The following is an 18,270-nucleotide window of genomic DNA, read 5'->3' on the forward strand; positions in this document are numbered from 1 at the left end:
TGGTATGTGATGTTAAAACAGCCTGGCTGAAGTTGCCTATAGTCCCATCACCAGCAGGGCTTAGTACCTTCATCTGTGCAATATCTGACACTGGGAATAACAGAACTACAAGAAGCTGGGGGCTCCTTCTCCATTCCCTGCAGTCAGAGGGCCTGGGGCCATGTACTATAACATTTTGAAGTATTTTAACTTTCAAAGTTGTCAAAAGGATCTGTAAATGTTTCTGCTGAAAATCATACAAGAGGCTGAGAGGATACTAGCAGGATTTCCTTGCTTGAATTACTGAGACCTGGATGGACAAGGCAGGCAATGTTAGCCTGCCTCAGTTATGTCCTCCCAGGTTCTCAGTTCAACATTACCATAGACATGATGGTTGGGAAAGTGGCATTTCTGTGTTCTGTTGGAGCTCCCCTTCAGATTCCTAATTTTGAGTGTTTATACATGGTGTTGGGGACAGCTTGGGGATTCTGTTCCTGTGGTACTCACTGCGCTACTATATGGTCCTGCCTGAGTTGGCAGAGGTGGGCTAGATGTGGAAGACACCCAGCTTCTGGTGCTGGAGGACTTCAGCATGCATCCCAACACCTCCTTATTAGGAGCACCATGAAAACAGTGCAGTTGAGTGTTTGGGGCCTTACCTATGTGGCAGATCATACACTTTATGTGGTGTGAGATTGTGATGATTTAGATGGGAGTGATTTGTGGATCAAGGATATGTTAGTGGGTCCCTTGACATTGCTACCTCTTAAGATTTAGGTGTACAGAGACCTCTATGTAGATCTCTATGGAGTAAGGAAGGAAGCCACAGACCTGAACTTACAAGATCTGAACAGGGTGGTTCATGACAGATGCTATTGGAGGTCACTGATTCTCATAGGGTCGCCATAAGTCGTAGTCGACTTGGAGGCACATAACAACAACAAATGGAGTAAGGAAGGAAACAGTTGAGTTGGTCTCAGCAGCAGTGTTTGAGGGGGTGAAGTAGCAGCAGCACCTTTCCGGTAGTGGCACCACAGCTCACCAGGATTGGACAAGGTAAGGCAGCAGCGAGGTCAGGGAAGCTCCAGGTTGGTGGCACACACACCTGCAAACACTGATGCCACCAACCCAGCTCTTCCCTGACTTCAACACTTCACCCCACCCCATCCTGGTGAACACAGCACAACCACTGTTGCAGGGGACGGGCGGTATCACTGCTAGTCTGCTCACACAGACACACACACACGCATATATACCCTGTTGCTGGTTGGTCTGGATTCAGACTGATAGAGTTTGAATTCTGCATCCCATACTGTATATTCTGTGCTACCATCACATTGTAGTATATATACACTTACAGCCCCGGGCATGGCCACCAGAGTTTCATGACTGCCCCCCTTCCCCAGTATTTACCTCTGCCACAAGTAAAAGTTAATAAGCCTCTGTTATTTAATCTTCTTGTGTCCTATCTCTTTGCATTTTTTACATTAGTATTTTCCTGGACGCCTGATGGTCATGAACTACCTTCGCAACGTGGACTCGTGGCTGAGGCCCAAGACAAATGTTTCACAGAGTGAGTGGAAGGAAGCTCTGAGGAATAAAAATGAGGTATAGTAACTGACCATACTTCTACCCCAGAAATACGTGTTTTATTCCATTGTGGTCTTCTGGGAATATTTAGAGTTTTTTTTACAGTCAAGCGGTATATAAATTTTGTTAAATAAATAAAAATAAGTAAATTAGGAAAAAAGGATAGTATTGTGCCATACTATTTTTGCATAATTTTTGTGTAGAATTTGTTTTACTTGGAATAGAAGAAAAAATACATACCCAAGTCCTGCTTTCCCCACAGTGACCCATTGCATGGGGACAGTGTGATGGGAGAGCTCCCCCTCCTCCTCCATTGCTGATCTTTGCACTGCAGAGTCCCTGCTAAACGTCTGAGGAACCCCAGAACTTCCCAGAACACAGTTGAAAACTACCGTTCTCCATTTCATCCCATTCTGTCTTTTCTCTTTCCCTTGTAACCTTGCTATGCTTTATTTTCCTACCTTCTCTTTCAGCTTCCAAATGCCTGGTTGCCAGAGAATCCAACGTGGGTAGGATGTCAAGGGAGCAAACCTAGGTTCCGAGGTTATCCATGTGGGCTGTGGACTCTATTCCACCTCCTGACAGTGCAGGAAGCACTCCGTAGCCCTAGATATGCCTGTAAGTAACGTACCCTCTGCTTAAAGGTCTATATTAAACCCACAGCCTGGGTCCTCCCTGAATTCAGATGTTGTTTTTCCCCAAAAGCACATATTACACTATATAATATATTATCTGTATTATGCTCTAGTTCCCAACCAATGTGTAGGAATATATTAGACTATTGAATTTGGGTGGAAGGCCTAGGTTCACATCACAGCTTGGCAATCTTTGGTTTCTCTTGGATCAGTCACAGTTCATGCATCTCTGCCATTTTTATTTGATCTTTTACCAAAAACGTCAGCAAGGAGTTTTTATCTTGCACTGTCCCTTATCTTGGTCACTGTTCCACACTCATTTTTCACTATTGAAAGATTCGGTGCATATTCACTACTGGCGTGCTTCTTTTTTTTACTAACTACTTTTTGAGGAGGGACCAGAGGAAAGTTTCTGACCTTGTACAACCCTGGATACTTCAGAATTACTGTAAACCACCCAGAGAGCTTCGGCTGTGGGGTGGTATACAAGTATAATAAATAAATAAATAAAATCCCAAACAAATGTCTCAAGGTGTCCCTCACTATTCATTTTTGGTTTTTGTGACACATCATCAAAGTTATAATTGATTTGTTTTAACAATCTGATTGGAGGAAGAATGTAAGTATATTGGAAGCATTCAGGAGGGTCATGCTGAGGTGAAAATAAAAGTAACTTGGGATGTTGGGATGCAGATATAAGATATCTTTGCTATATTTGCAAAATAGAAAACGTGTTTTAAAAAAAATGCCAGGAAGTTTTGCAGTTACTCTCAAACAGTGATAGTTGACTCCAGCAGAGTAAAGTACTTTACTCCTGTGCTGCCCACCTTACCAACTTGCTTTACTCCCCACTGAATGCCAACGATGTGCAAAGTGGCAGGGAAAGGAATTGATTTGAGAACATAAGAGCCTTACTGGCTCAGGCCAGTGGCCCATCTAGGCCAGCATCCTGTTTTCACAGAGGCCAACTAGATGCGTATGGAAAATCCACAAGCAGCACAGTATCACTCCCCGCTTGTGATTCCCAACCACAGGTATTAAGAGGCACAGTGTCTCTCACACTGATGGTAGAACATAGTTATCATAGCTAGTAGCTTTGACAACCTTATCCTTTATTTATTTGTTTGTTTGTTTATTTATTTATTTATTGTACTTATATACCACCCCATAGCCGAAGCTCTCTGAATTTGTCTAAACCCCTTATCAGATTTGCAACAAAGAAGAAACAGGAAGGAAAGCCGTGCCTAACCCTTACCCCCACCTTCTGCTCCTACAACACCCTCCTCCAGCCACTTTTCTTGTTTATGTGGCAAAGGTTTGTCCATAACCCCAGAGAGGGAAAGTGATGAACAAGGGAAGTTTTAAGTGTCCCTTTACTTTCTGATGCAAATAGTGCCTTTTATCTGCATGCTTTACAGTTTGGCAGCCTGGATTTGATATCAAGCCTTTCGGTTTGCCTTGAGTTAGCAGTGTGGACAGCATAGAACTGAAGTACTTTACTCCACCAGTAGTAACTTCAACAGTAAACTACCATACTTTGGAAGTGTAGGTACAGTACAAATGCGCCCACGTTAATCTGTTGTAGTCAGTAGTGTAGTGGTGAATTGAGAAGTGCAGGGTCCCTTCAGGATAGTCATGCCTATGGCCCCTCACAACCACGCCCCTTTCCACTTTCTGTGCGTCCACACAGCAGATCCAATTGTTTGGGAGCCTCCTTTTCTCCCAACAAATGCAATGAAGACCTTGAGAGGTTTAAAACATAGTTTGCAATTTGACCTGGGGAACTGGTGAAGGGGCAGCACGTGGTAAAATCCAAATGTATACGCAATGGGCTGGATTCAAAGCTGCCTTTCTGTATGTAAAAGACATCTTTCTTTTGTTTTACACTTTGCACTAGAACAATAGAACAGGAGAACTAAATGAAAATGTGTTTCATTATTATTTTTAGTATTTTCATTATTGTTGTATTTTGACGTTGTTGGTTCTTTGTTATTGTTTGTTTTGATCTTTGATTTTGTTATACTTATTGTATTTATATATTGTGCTTGTTTTATCTCTTATGTACACCGCCCAGAGAGCCTTTTTGGCTTAGGGCGGTATATAAATTAAATAAAATAATAAATAATAAAATAATACTTGCAAAACAACACCAGAAACAACATAGAGTCTTGGAGCACCTTAAAGATGCTTTAAAACAGAATTGGACAAATTCATGGATGATGCTATCAGTGGCTGCTAACTCTGATGAATATGTTCCACCTCCACTATCAGAAGCTTCTGAAAACCAGTTGCTGGAAACCAGAGGAGGGGAGAGTGCTCCTGCTTTTGGGCTTCCCATAGACATCTGGTTGACCACTGCGGGACTAGATGCAGCCAATTGGCCTAATCCAGCAGTTACTCTGTTTTTATCCAATCCTGCATGAGTAGAGTTTTGCTTGCATGATGGACTCCTGTTTTCTCTCCCTCACCCCCATATTTATTTATTTATTTTATTTATTTATTGCTCTCATATACCGCCCCATAGCCGAAGCTCTCTGGACGGTGTACAGCAATCATATGCTCCCTAAATCTACTGCAAGGGTGGGCAGGGTGCTGGAGGGGACAGAAGAGGGAAAGAGCATACTCTTGCATGTCCAGAAGACAGTCGTGCCGGTGGAGCTGCAGCATTGGATACATCCCTAGCATTTATTTTTCTGGAAAGATGGAAATTGAATTGATCTTAGTTAGCAGATACTCATCTATTAAGACTGTTGTCCTTCCTAAATTCCTGTTTGTATTTATCACTTTTCCTGCATTAGTAGACTTTACCTGTCCAAAAAAGTGGAAGATACTGATAAATTTTGCTTGCTACAAGAAATCCTCTAGGGCAGCCATCCCCAGCTTTAATAATAATACATGTTTATTCCATTTTGAATGTGGTAAGTTGTGTAATCATTAAACAACCATAAGAAGAATGTTGGAAAACTCCGAAGGGGTGATTTCATTACAAATATGCTACGTAGGAACACACATCAAAATATTCAAATCTGTCTTTACTTCAGTGGAGACTGGTGGCTGCAATGTCAGACATTAGGGCCACCAGTCTCCACTGCTTTACTGCCACCTTTAGCCTGTAACCTAAATCCTGTGAATATGGAAGGAGATATTGGCAAGTACACAGCTATTGGGACATGGTTTGTATTTTTGTATCTAAGGTACTTATACAGGTTTTATTATTGGAATGTCAACCCCCCTCCCAAGTGTAAAGTGTAATTCTTCTACAGGAAGGAAAGAAAAGAATAAAAAAACTGTTCACACAAAAGATTGCATGAAAATTAGAAACATGTAGCCCAAAATCAAATTACTCTGCCTACATTTATGTGCTTATTTAACACTTATCCACACTGTGAAGCTTCTTCATAAATCATTACACGAAAAGTTGTAACTTTTGTGAGCCCATGTGTATTATTGAAACTCAAAGCCCCCCCAAATCCTACAAAATAATGTAAAGTTATTTAAAATCCATTAAGAAAGATTGCAGACAAAAGTCATAAAACTGTTTTTATCCAATCTTAAGTCAGTTTTATCTTTGTTCTAGTTACTTTTAACTCATTTTAAATGTGTCTTTCTTGTGCACTGATACAGAAATGTTGTTTTGTTTTTAGATTGCACTGTACAAATAATAGTGAATGTGTGTAGACTCCAAATCCTTGTTCTCTAATCCTAACAATGCAGTCCTATGCATGATTACTCAGATGTTAAGTCCTACTATGTTCAGTGGTACTTGCTTCTAGAAAAGTGTGCTTAGTATTCCAGGCTGCATGTTTACTTAGAAAAAAATTACCCTTGGTCCTAAATGATTGAAAGATGGCCTGCTGCTAAAGATAGAATTTATCCTAAGTTTTAAAAACAACTTTTTTAAATATAAAGAACCTTCAACTCTAGGCCTTGTGAAATAGGGTAAGAAGACATGCAGCTCAGTCCTACAGAAAGGTTCCTGGAACTGAACAGAACTTCCAATGCTAATCCTGTATTATCTTACCTGAGAGCAAGTCCTATTGAACTCACTGGGGCTTACTTCTGAGTAGACATGCATGCCAACAGATGGCCCCACATGGGTCAACATGCCCCTCCTGGCTGCCGCTGCTGCTCTTACCCGCTGGGCTGGAGGGAGGAATTGTGGGTGGGCGACAGGCCTCTGGGGGTCAAAGGAGGGGTGGGAAGGAGAGAGGCTTTTGCTTGCACTTTGAACGGGGGAAGGAAGAGGCTCCGGCACTCCTGCTGCTGCTGCTTGGCGGGCGCATCTTTTTTTTTTTTTTACAATAATTTTATTCAAATTTTCATAAAACAAACAAAACAAAATCATAAAACATTCAAAGACAAAAAACAAAACAAAACAAAAATGATTAAACAAAAAAATAAAATGTTGACTTCCCATTTGTCGCAGATCAGTTATAGGTCTACAATATATAACAATCCTGTCTCTTAAATTATATTATAAAATCACTTTCCTCCAGTAGTTATCTTAATTAATCATCAAATCTCATAAACATTACTTTATTCTTTCCACAAAAAGTCAGAGGTTTCAATTCCTTGAGAGATATATCTTTCAATTTTTCTCCAAATAAACATGTCGATTAATCCATCTCAATAATAATAATAATCTTATTGTCATAACCATAGTCCAAATAAACATATCAATTAATCCATCTCATCAAAATCTGTTAGGTCCAATAATTTCAGTAGCCATTATTCCATTATCCATATTAATTCCATCTTCCATCTTCAATAGTCCTGTTAAGTCCAGTAATTTCAGTGTCCAATCTTCCATTATCAGTATTCCATAATAATCTTGCTGTCATAGCCATAGTCATATAATAAGAGTCTGATGGGAATTTCCTCTATCCCAAATATTTTCTTGCCATCGATTCTGAATAAGTTGCTGAAATATTGTTGTAAAGTCATATCTCTGTTCTTCTTTTTTACAAAATGCACTGGCTCATCTCTTGAGAGTTTTTCCATTGTCACATGGCTGCAGTTAATTCCATAGATTTTCTCTATATCAAGCTCCATCACGTCATTCCAGTCCAGAAAATTATCCAAGCCATTGATAACTTTATCTCTAATATCTTCATTAATTTCTTCAGAGATAACGTTAAATTCCAAACAGTAGATTTTATTTCTAATATCCATAAACTCCAGATCTTTTTCCAATTCCACATTTGTTCCAATCTCCAGGGCTTGTATCTTCCCTTTATTTTTTCTTTTCTCATCTCTGATCTCATTCTCCTCTCTCACAGGATCCCCTATTTCTTTAAGCTCCTGCGTCATTTTGCTCAGTTCAATTTTCAGCTCCTTACTGCCCTGTCGCAGGGTTTGTTTCGTTATCTCAATCTCATCCATTATTTTCTGAAACATAATTACTTCCAGATTCTCAGCCACTTTCTTGATTGCCATTTTTAAAACCACGAAAACAAAACAAAACAAAAATAAAGAAGAACCACTTCTTATTTCAGCAACAATTGGGTTAATATTCCAGGCTTGATGACATCACAGTATAAACAGAGCAGCCTGCCTTATCTCTCTATGTTCAAGAATACAAAACAAATTTAGTTCCCAGCATCAAAACAGTTAGTGGCGTCGTGAAGAAGCAGATTCGTCAAAATAAAATAGACCAAAAAGAGAATAGTCCCAGACAATATAATGTTCCAAAGTTCATATTTTTTATTTTTTTCTCTTCGGAATAGAAATCCCTCTTCTGTTTATATCTTTAGAATGCACTTCCAGGACAGCTTTTTGCAATAGAAGCAGAGATAAGCTGTTAATTTCGTGAATAACAGAGAAGAGTTATAGCTCACCCAGAAGTTCTTTAAAGCTGATTCATTTGACAAATCTCTTTTTGCTGCAACTATTTAAACCAAGTAAAAAAAAAAAGATAGAAAGAAGGGTGCTTGCCTGTTAGTCCATTTTCTCTTTGAAGAAAAGATAAACGTGTCGCATTAATCAGATAGAGCTTGTTCGGAAGTCCGTCCAGCATTGCTGGCTGGACCTTTTCTCATAAATTAATGAAATCCAGTCCTCCCAACAAAAACAGGCTTTTCAGGTTGATCTCTACGTTTCTCCCTGCCCGGGAGAAATTTCATCAGTCAAAAAAAAAAAATTCTGACTGATTTATATCTGAAAAAGCTTCTTCTGAGGCGGGAGCCCGTCTCAAAAGCAGGCACAAGCGAAGTCACCCTTCCCGGAAGTGGCGGGGCGCATCTTGAGTGAGTGAGACCATGAAGCAAAGGGGGCGAGTGCTCACTCATGCCATGCTGGGCAGCGGCACGAACAGCAGTGCCTCTCCCTTCTCCTTAGGTGTGCAAGGAAAAGCCTCTCTCCTTCCTACCTGTCCTTTCCCGCCTTAGAGGCCTGCTGCCTGCCAGCAACTCCTGAAGCCCAGAGAGTGTGGCAAATAGCAGCAGCAGCCTCTGCCAGACACTTCCTGCTCAGGTTGAAAGGAAGGGACCCCCTGCGACCCATATCCCAAAGAACTATCGGGGCCAGGGCCAATACATCACTGGTGGTTGTTCTTTTGCAGTAACAACAGATATGGTGGTGATTTAGGGTAGAAGACAGTGCCTGACTTCACCTTGAGAGGGCACAAGGTGCGACGTGTGGTTTGGTTTTTTCGCCCACCCGTTACTCTCATTTTAACAGGGCTGCTCTTCCTCTCTCTCCCTCCAGCACCATCAGAGGTCCTTCCTACAATGAGAGGATACATCCAGTACTTCTTTGGCTGCCGGGAGTGTGCAGACCACTTTGAAGGCATGGCAGCAGAGTCCATGAACAAAGTGAGGAACAAAGATGGGGCTGTTCTCTGGCTTTGGTCAAGGCATAACAGAGTCAATGCTCGCTTGGCAGGTAAGGGCGCTGCTGGTGGTGAGATACATGTTGACTGCTGTCAGCCTGCTTCAGGGCAACATGCAAGAGTGCTCCCCATTGGTAGGCTGTCTGCCATTTCCTTAAGTCACTCCTGAGTGGACACTAAGAAGGACGAGATGTAGCTTTCTGAAAATTTGGGTCTGGTTTCTATGTTAGCTGAGTGCTGTGGCTACTTCCACACCATGCCCTTAGGAAGAGTGTCGCCAGCCTGGCACAGAACCACACAACCTCTCCTAACCACACAAGTGGCAGCAACCATGCCACTCAGGGCAATTTTTAAACCAGACCTCAGGGCAGGCAAAAGGCTTGTAAGCATCACTGGACCTGAGCTTCCCCTGGGTTTCCTTGATGGGATTTTCGCCTCTTTCTATTAACTTAGGACCTAGCACTGGATAGACAGTTCATGGTTTGGGGTCCTGGGTCCTTCCAGAATCATTGAGGGAGAGGGGGGAAATGCAGCATGCTGCCCTCAGAGGCTAATGGGAAGAGAAGGCAAACCTGTGGGTGTAAGAGATTTATTTGCAACTGGTTTCCAAATTTCCTAGTGCATATTTAGCATAAGTGTCCTTCCTCAGGGAAGCTACTCAACCTATGGATGCTCAAAATCTATATCCTGGTTGAATCTCATCTCCTCCAGCTTACTGCCAAGTAAATGAACTATTCACCAGTTGTACAAGTTTCCCACGTTACAGAAAAGCTGCAGTCTCCACACTTGAATGGTAGCTTTGCTTTTCATGGGAAATTTGAATGAGCCAACAGGTCTAGAACTGTTGAAGATGGAAACTTTCTGTAAATCAATCAATCGTGTACTGAGTAGTTTCTCAAAAGAACATTTATGTTCAAAACTTGCTGGGAAATTTGGAATCTAGCTTAGGTTTATAAACCTGTCTTGCACCCATAGATTTTGGGTTCTCTTTAATTCTGATGTGCAATGCAGCCCCCTTTCTGGTTACAGTTGTGATACTTAAAGCCACCAACTTTTCCCAGCCAGGTTCTTCGCTGTACTTACTCAACAATGATCCCAAAAGTGAATAGTAGCAAGTTTGGCCCTACATAATAAAGGGGGAAAGTTTTTTTTTAAATGAGCGAGCTTATTAGCGCAAGATGCCCTCTTCTTCCCTGTTACTTTGCAGCAGGGCTGTGGAGTCGGTACACCAAACCTTCGACTACGACTCCAACTCCGACTCCTCTATTTTTCTACTGTCCGACTCCGACTCTACCCAAAATTGCTTCCAACTCCAAAGCCCTGGAAAGGGCTGTAAATCTCTTTTTAAATTGGAAGCTCTCATGGGAGCATTTTTATCGCTGCCTGAATATGCGCTGATCTTGGCATCACAGCATTTGTCTTCATCTGGGTCCTGTGTCACTGGCACACAAAATGTTTTCCATCTTGAGTTATGGTGAAATGCTCAACTACAGCTGACTTTATGGGAAGCTTCTTTGACATTTTGAATTTATATTTTAAAAAATTTCTCAATCAAAATTTATTTTGAAGTCGGAGTCGGTACATTTCTACCGACTCTGACTCCACCCAAAATTGCTTCCGACTCCACGACTCCGACTCCACAGCCCTGCTTTGCAGCCAGTGACTGACTGAGGGGGGAAAGGATTTCTGAATGAATACAAATCTTCCATCATTAATGGAAACAAATTAGCCTGTCTTTACTCTGTGCTGCACTTTTGAGGATGAAGCATCCAACATGCCATATTTCTGGCTCTGGAAATCCAGTAACTCCCTGTGCTAACCAGCCTTGAGGCCACTGCAGTTTGGAGGGAAGCCTGAGAGGCACCCTTACCACCCACCATGCTGAAGAGAGCCGCCTGCCTGCCTTCTACAAAGGGAGGAATTAAAGCAATGCAATGCAGGCACATGCAGCACTAATAGTCCACCCCTGCCATACACATAGGTTCAATTGTGAGGTGGAGACAAGGGGCTAACTCCAGCCCTTGATGCTAGAGGAACAAGCAGCTGGTAGTTATGTAGCTACTAAATCTTATCCATCTTTCCTACTGCAGGGGGCGTTTAAAGGCCAACACGTGCCCTGGGAGGACCCTTCTCCTGAGACGGCCATCCAAATGTTCAGTTTCTTGCACACAGATGCAATCCCTTGTTCCCAGGCCTGCTGCCTCTGACATGGGGAGGAGTAGATGACTCCTGTTGACAGATGAGGGGGGGAGGGGCACAGGGCACAAGGGCCTAGCCAAGGAATCAAAGAAATTATTTCTTCTTTGTCCCTCTTGGGTTTCTTTCCATTCACTTATTTTACTAATCAGACTAATGCTATGAAGCAAAGTTTAACCTTAAACAATACAAAGGCTTGTTTTTTTTCAGCTTTTTTATTTGAAAAATGTTTAATGTTTCTATTTAGGGATCCTTCTTAAAATATTCAGTTGCAGAAAACAGAAAATAAAGTTCAAACATAGCTTAAATGGGACTCCTGTAGCAAAACATATTTTCTTGATTATATGAGTTTTTATGGAACGTGGTATGATTTGACTCAGCAAAAAAGCAAAGCAAATTCGTGTTGCTTTGAAGCACATCACTCATCCGTATTGCATAGTAATCAGGAACTGGACAGGAAGTGGGCCATTCCAGCTCCAACCACTGTGCCAATATGCCAGCACCTCTTAACACAATCCTGGGGAGGGATAGCTGGTCACCTGTTAGAGGCTTAATTTTGTCCATGGGCCACAACTGGCTAGTCCACAATATAGTTTATTAATAGTCTACATAGAATATAGCGTAATGACATCTGTTAAGCTTCATGATGGCAATATCTGAAACGTCACTTTTTATTTTCGTTTTGTAGGCACTGCAAGTGATGATCCCAAATTTCCCAAGATCCAGTGGCCTCCCCAGGATCTGTGTTGGTCATGTCAGATAACCATCAATGGAAGGCGCATGTGGGATGAGAGGGCCATCTTGATGTTTTTTAAGAGACATTTTTCACGGGGCAACATTTACTTGGACTTCTTAAAGCCAGAGAGGGGGCATCTGGTCAGGCAGGGTCGAGATGTTGAGGAGAGAGGCTATGAAGCCGAGGGAAAGCTAGAGGAGTGGGGAGGAGGACAACAGAATGGTAGAGGAGGCGAAGAAGAGGAGTTTGAGGAAGACAAGAACAGGACAGAGAAACCAGAGAGTGGAAGAACGGAAAAAAAGAAATCCGGTTTGGAAAGATCAGGCTCTCCGGAGGTGCATAAGCCAAGTATCGTCAAGATGAGCACCAAAACAAAAGAGCTGGAGGAAAACATTGTCGATCTGGATAACTTCAGTGAGCACCACTACAAGAGCAAGGCCTTGAAGACGGCAAGTGAGGCCAGCAGCAGGCACAGGCGGAGTAAGAGGGACGCAGGGCTGGTGCTGATGGAAGATGAGAGCGACCAGTCTCTTAATTATGATGCAGTCTGGGGTCGCCTGAGGCAGAAGGGTATCGGAGCTCAGCAGCTCATTGGTGCCATGGAGGAGGAGGAGGAGGTTGATAAGGAGGGCAGGATCACCCTGAGAAGGAGCCAGTGGCTCCACATACTGGGAGCAGGATTTTCCCGCTTGGATGTCAGCTTGTGTATTGTCTTGTACTTCCTCTCCTCCATGTGTCTGTTGGGCATGTACACTTTTTTCCGCATGCGCATGAGGTATCGCAAGGGCCGTCTCGGTTTCCCATCAGCCTGAGAGAGAAGCGGAGGAGGAGGAGGAGGAGCCAGTGGGTAAGAGAAGGGGGGTGCGCGCATGTCTGCATACTGTGGTGGTTTCCCACCAACAATTCATACTCTGGTTACGGATGCACAAATACAAAAATACACAGGTATCCCATCAGTTGTGAAAGGTTAATATCTGTATTGTGTGGCACTTGCCATTACCATGCATTGTGTTGGGCCAGCTACACATCTGTGTATAAAGGGAAATGTAGTGAATAAGACAGACCTGTTCATTATGCAGCAGTCGCCACATTGTGTCTTTATGTGTGTTCTGCATTTCTGTATCTCTACTGGAGCACAAATTGTTGAGTGATGTGTTGACTTTAGTGTCAAAAGGGGCAGGTGGGGTCAGACCGCATTCTGATAGTATAATGCTCTGGGGAATGAGGGGGCTTTTTACATTTTTTTGGCCTCTCCTTGGGGGATCTTTAGATCTATAGAGGTTTTACATGGCCAATTTAGGAGCAGCTGCAAAATGGCTGTTTTTGAATATTATCGAGAGAGACCTCTGTTGAATTTTTAAAGGCTGCTTATCCAGGTTAAAATGTTGGACTTTGGGCATGAGGCTGAATTTTTGTGCCTACTATTTTGAGGTATCTCTGAGCCCTTTTATTCCCTGAAGAAAACTCAGTCCAGGTTTTTTAAATCTAGATGTAGAAGCACAGTCAACAAATAATAAGGAGATGCCTTGATCTGTTTTTACTAAACTGGATTCAAAAGCTTCTGATCTACTGTGAAACTATCTTGAATAAAGCCAGTGTTTGCAGCTGTTTAAAAACAATAAGCTAGAACTCTGTTTCTACCACCATCTCAACTCTACGTTTGGTATCCAGCCTGCAGCATAGATGCCACAAATGGCAGAGGCAGTAGAGGTTTTGTCGTCTCCTTCTACAAGCATTCCTATGAGCCTGGCTATATAGCATAGTTGGGCCTTGTTTGTCTCTTCCATGTTGCACCACCTTCTGTTCCCTGGATTAGGAGAGTCAAGGCAAAAACAACCCCAAAGTATGTGGTCTTGAACTTGAGCAATGGTGTAAAGAAATGGGAGACTGCTAAGGATGGCAATAAGCATAAATGATCTAACAAACACTCAGGGCTGGGCAACAGAAAGTGTAGATCCTAAGCAAAAGAACCTCATAGCAAACCTTTTCCCATTATGAGAAGCCCAATGTTTTTCACTGCTGGTACCTCCCTACCATGGTTGCCTGTCCCCTCCTCTCTCTTTCCTTCCCTCTCTGCTGCTCCAGCTTTTGCTTCCTTCGGCCATCCTTCAGCTAGCCGGCCTGCCTACTATTTTGATGTTGGCCCTTCTTTCCAAAATAGCTTGTCTTTCTCTCTCTCACACACACACACCAGATACCCCTATTTTCAGGCTGCTCTTGTCACCATCACCATCCAGCTTCTTATAATGCCATTGCCAATCAAAGTGAAGTGATGGGGTGAGAGTAGGACAAATTGCCAAGAGGTGGGTGGGGAACACTTGAAAGAAAATACATACATACATTAATAAACAGCTAGTCCTGAGACGCATATTAACTATATCTGTTTGTTTAGAGTGATCTTTGAGCATGTGTTCAGCAAGCCTTAGAATTTAGGTAGAATATTGGTTGGGCAGAGCAGGCCTGGGTGGTACCTCAAGCTCTTGGAGACTTCTTAGCCACCAGTTCTGGTCCACTTCATCACTTTTGGCCAACTGGCCTGCCCTTTCCAAGAGCTGTTGAGGCTCCTCAATGGAGAGAGAAACAGCTGCGTCTCAGTTTAAAGTCTGGAAAGGCCTCTACCAGAAAAGTTATTGGTGGTTATAGCACGAAAAGTGCGTAAGTGAATAAAGCTGTCTTTTCACTACTGGGTAGAAAGACACATGATGGTATAGTAGAGCCATCATCCATATAATAAATTGGTTTTCAGATAAGGTATAGCAAATATCCAATATCTTACTGGTGAGAATAGTGGCTAGCTCTTTGCTGTGAATGAAGTATGGAAATGGGGCGATACATGGCACATGCAGATATTACAGAAGATGCATCCCTCAAAAGAATTGAGATTTCACCCAAGTTTTGCATTACTCCCAGCACTGCTGTTATCTTGGTGTCTCCCCAGTTTCCTTAGCAAGTTAAGCTGTTCATTTTTACACAAGTGCCTTATATGGTTCCATCCACCTTCTAATAACCGCCCCATTGACCTGTGAGTGGTGACCTGGGAAGTCCATGATTCAAATCTCACCTCTGTCCACAACTTACATGGTAGCCTTAGGCAAGCCCTATTCTCTCAACTGCAATTCACCACCTGCAACTTGGAGATAATACTACTAGCTGAGCCAGTGTGGTGTAGTGGTTAGAGTGTTGGACTATGACCTGGGAGACGAGGGTTCGAATCCCCACATAGCAATGAAGTGCACTGGGTGACCTTGGGCCAGTCACTGCCTCTGAGCCTCAGAGGGAGGCAATGGTAAACCCCCTGTGAATACCACTTACCATGAAAACCCTATTCATAGTGTCGCCGTAAGTTAGGATTGACTTGAAGGCAGTGTATTTACATTTTTTATTTTACCAAACAGATAAGTTACCAAAGTGCTTAATGCATGTGAAGTGCTTTGACCACTTGAAACCTACTTTATACATGTGCACTAATATTATTGGGACCTACCTATTTTTTCAGGTGCATTTAAACACTCCGTTCATTGTTACCTATTGGAGTATAGCATTGACCTCCCTTATTTCTCACAAGGACAATTCCTGCCCTGGCTACAGAGAGGTGCTAGCAATTTAATCCAGCCATATTCTGTTCAGTCATGGCATCTTAATGTTTTGAAAAAAATTAGGAAAGGAGGAACAAAGCCCTGGAAAGCCACCACCAGTCAGGGTGGACAATTCTGAGCTAGATGGACCAATGGTCTGACTCAGTATAAAGCAGCTTCCTATAGGACTATATGTAAATATACTGCCTTCAAGTCGATTCCGACTTATGGTGACCCTATGAATAGGGTTTTCATGAAGCTGAGAGGCGGTGACTGGCCCAAGGTCACCCAGTGAGCTTCATGGCTATGTGGGGATTAGACCCCTGGTCTCCCAGGTCGTAGTCCAACACCTTAACCACTACACCACACTGGCTCTCTCCTATAGGACTAGATGAGCTAAAATGATGAAATCTTAGAGGAGGGGGTGCCTGCACCAAGGAACAAATATGCTTCCTTTCAAGTTCCCCTTGAGAAAGAGTGGCCTTTCCAGCAGTCATTTACCTTTCACTCTGTGAGGTAGGTAACTTTACTACATGTTTAAGTGCCTGGGACCTTGTTAGCATTAGCTGACAATAACAATTGGACTCTCCAGCAAGCAGAATGTAGCATAGGCCTGGTTGCATGTTGTACAAAGAAGGTTTTCTGCATGCTTTGAAAAACCTCAAAGCTAGTGTCTAATGTAATTGGATTATTTCCCCATGTTTTTAGGCTGCTCTTAAATTCTCTCTTGTTTGACTATGTTTATCAATACCCTAAAACCTAAGGTTACTTTTTTTTTAAGGGGGAGCCTGAGTTCCAAGGCTTCAGAGGGGCTTTCAGAACATATAAATGTCTCTGTGTCCAGGCCCCCTCTGGTAAAAGCACTGCTACAATCGTCTCCCCACCACCACCCTCATTGTTCTTGCAAGTCTGTTAACAGCAGTTGCAGGGCCTTAAGGATTATATCGCTTGGGGGCTGATGGGTTTAAGTGACAGTTTTGAAAACCTGTCAGCCCTTTTCAGGTATAACTAGTAAGAGGGGGGCTAAGACATTGAGTGCCTTTTAGGCAGATTTTCTAAGTAGTTAGGTTCTTCAGACAATAGCTTGGAGGCTGGAAATGTGTTTTGCCGCACAAACTGACATCACAGTTCATATTCTAAAATAAAATTGGCACCATCTTGTTTCACAGTTACAGAGCTCATGTGGTTTTGCATGATAATGTTATTAAAACATGTATAAAATACAAAGCTGTAATACTGAAGTGTGGACTTGTTTCCATCTCCTACTTACTACTTGAAGGTGGTTGTTTCCTTATGAGTGAAATTGGGGGCATTCTCCCACCAAGTGAATTTAAAATCTGGTTAAGGCCACCAGAGGCTCAATAAATACTATTTCAGTGGCCAATTGGAACTGCCAGTTGGCCATCCCTGTGTGAAGATCTTGATGCCTTTTTTGGCCCTTCAGAATGAAAGATATAGAAAGAGGTTAAAAGGAATGTTGGTTCCTACTTTCTTTCCCATATCTGCACAACTGGGTGGTAAATCCAGTCCTTTTGGGCAAGTCCCACCCCTTTCATTAGCATTACGCTACATGAGAATCATTTTCTGTCCCAAGTGGCTGCCTGCTGATAATCTCCTTTGGACATATTTGTGCCACTCTTCTAACAAAAAGTGTGAGGGGGGGAGGACAAAACCAAAATCCTGTACATTTGGACCACAGTCTGAATTGAGGAAGGGGAGGGTATGACCCAGTGACTTGTAGATTACAGCAGGGCACCTGATTCTCCCCAATGTGTGTGGTTTGTGTTTCTCAAAAGCCTGTTTTTATAGCACTCTACCGCATTGTAACCTCTTCTCCCTACATCCCCAGAGCCCTGACATGTTTATAGTGGAGAAGTGAAGGACCCATTTATTTTAATAAATAAAAGGAAAATTTGATGTCACTTCTTCAGATCTGAATGAGTTTGGCACACTGCCTTTCCTCTGTGTTTCTCCACTGCGGCTGCTGCACAGGAATGATCCAAGAGCATCTGATTTCTCATGCTGTCACTGTGTCTTAACTGTATTAGTGGAATAAATTTATTTTTGCTAATAAAAGTTTGTGTGTGTATGACCAAAGTTTTTGTTTCAAGTTTCTAATAGTACAATGCATTGCACAGACTGGTGCGGAGAAGGGGCAGTACACAGCCCTTTTTTTTTACATCTACAATAGCCACTGAATTTCTCCTAAAGTGAATTTGGAGAGTGAATTTGCTGTAGTGAAAACTGAGTAGGAATTTTGAGGAAAGCCAATAGGATTTCAGTAAGATTAATGAAATATCTTGGGAGTGTTCTTTGTGTGTGGGGATTACATCATATTGTGGTTTTGTGAAGCAGCTATTTTATCTTTCTCATGTGAGTACACTGTTGGCAAAGCCAGGCCTAACCCAATGATAAGCTTCCTGCTTAATAACTGCTACCTCAACTATTTATTGATTGATTGATTTAATTTGTATCCCACCCTTCCTCCCAGCAGGAGCCTAGGGCAGCAAACAAGGCACTAAAAACACTTTAAAACATCATAAAAACAAATTTAAAATACATTAAGACAAAACAGCGTTAAAAACATTTTAAAAACTTTCTTAAAAAGTTAAAAACATTGTTAAAAAACATATTAAGCAATTCTGACACAGACACAGACTGGAATAGCTCTCGGCTTAAAAGGCTTGTTGAAAAAGTCTTCAAAAGGCGCCAAAAAGCTAGAGGTGGCGC

At 42.3% G+C, this 18,270-nt stretch overlaps 1 protein-coding gene across 1 annotated transcript in view; it reads left to right on the top strand.

Moving 5' to 3' along the window:
- The window catches only part of QSOX1 (quiescin sulfhydryl oxidase 1), an 89,143-nt gene extending 71,506 nt beyond the window's left edge, over window positions 1-17,637 (top strand). Inside the window, exons 9-12 of the mRNA XM_061634252.1 lie at window positions 1,471-1,587; window positions 2,043-2,187; window positions 8,910-9,086; window positions 11,918-17,637. Coding sequence (XP_061490236.1) covers window positions 1,471-1,587; window positions 2,043-2,187; window positions 8,910-9,086; window positions 11,918-12,777 — 1,299 coding nt within the window. The 3' untranslated portion in view covers window positions 12,778-17,637. The remainder of the gene's footprint in view (window positions 1-1,470; window positions 1,588-2,042; window positions 2,188-8,909; window positions 9,087-11,917) is intronic.
- The last annotated feature ends 633 nt before the right edge of the window (window positions 17,638-18,270 follow it).

The sequence above is a fragment of the Rhineura floridana genome, chromosome 6 (assembly GCF_030035675.1).
Source record: "Rhineura floridana isolate rRhiFlo1 chromosome 6, rRhiFlo1.hap2, whole genome shotgun sequence".
In the NCBI taxonomy this organism is placed as follows: Eukaryota; Metazoa; Chordata; class Lepidosauria; order Squamata; family Rhineuridae; genus Rhineura; species Rhineura floridana.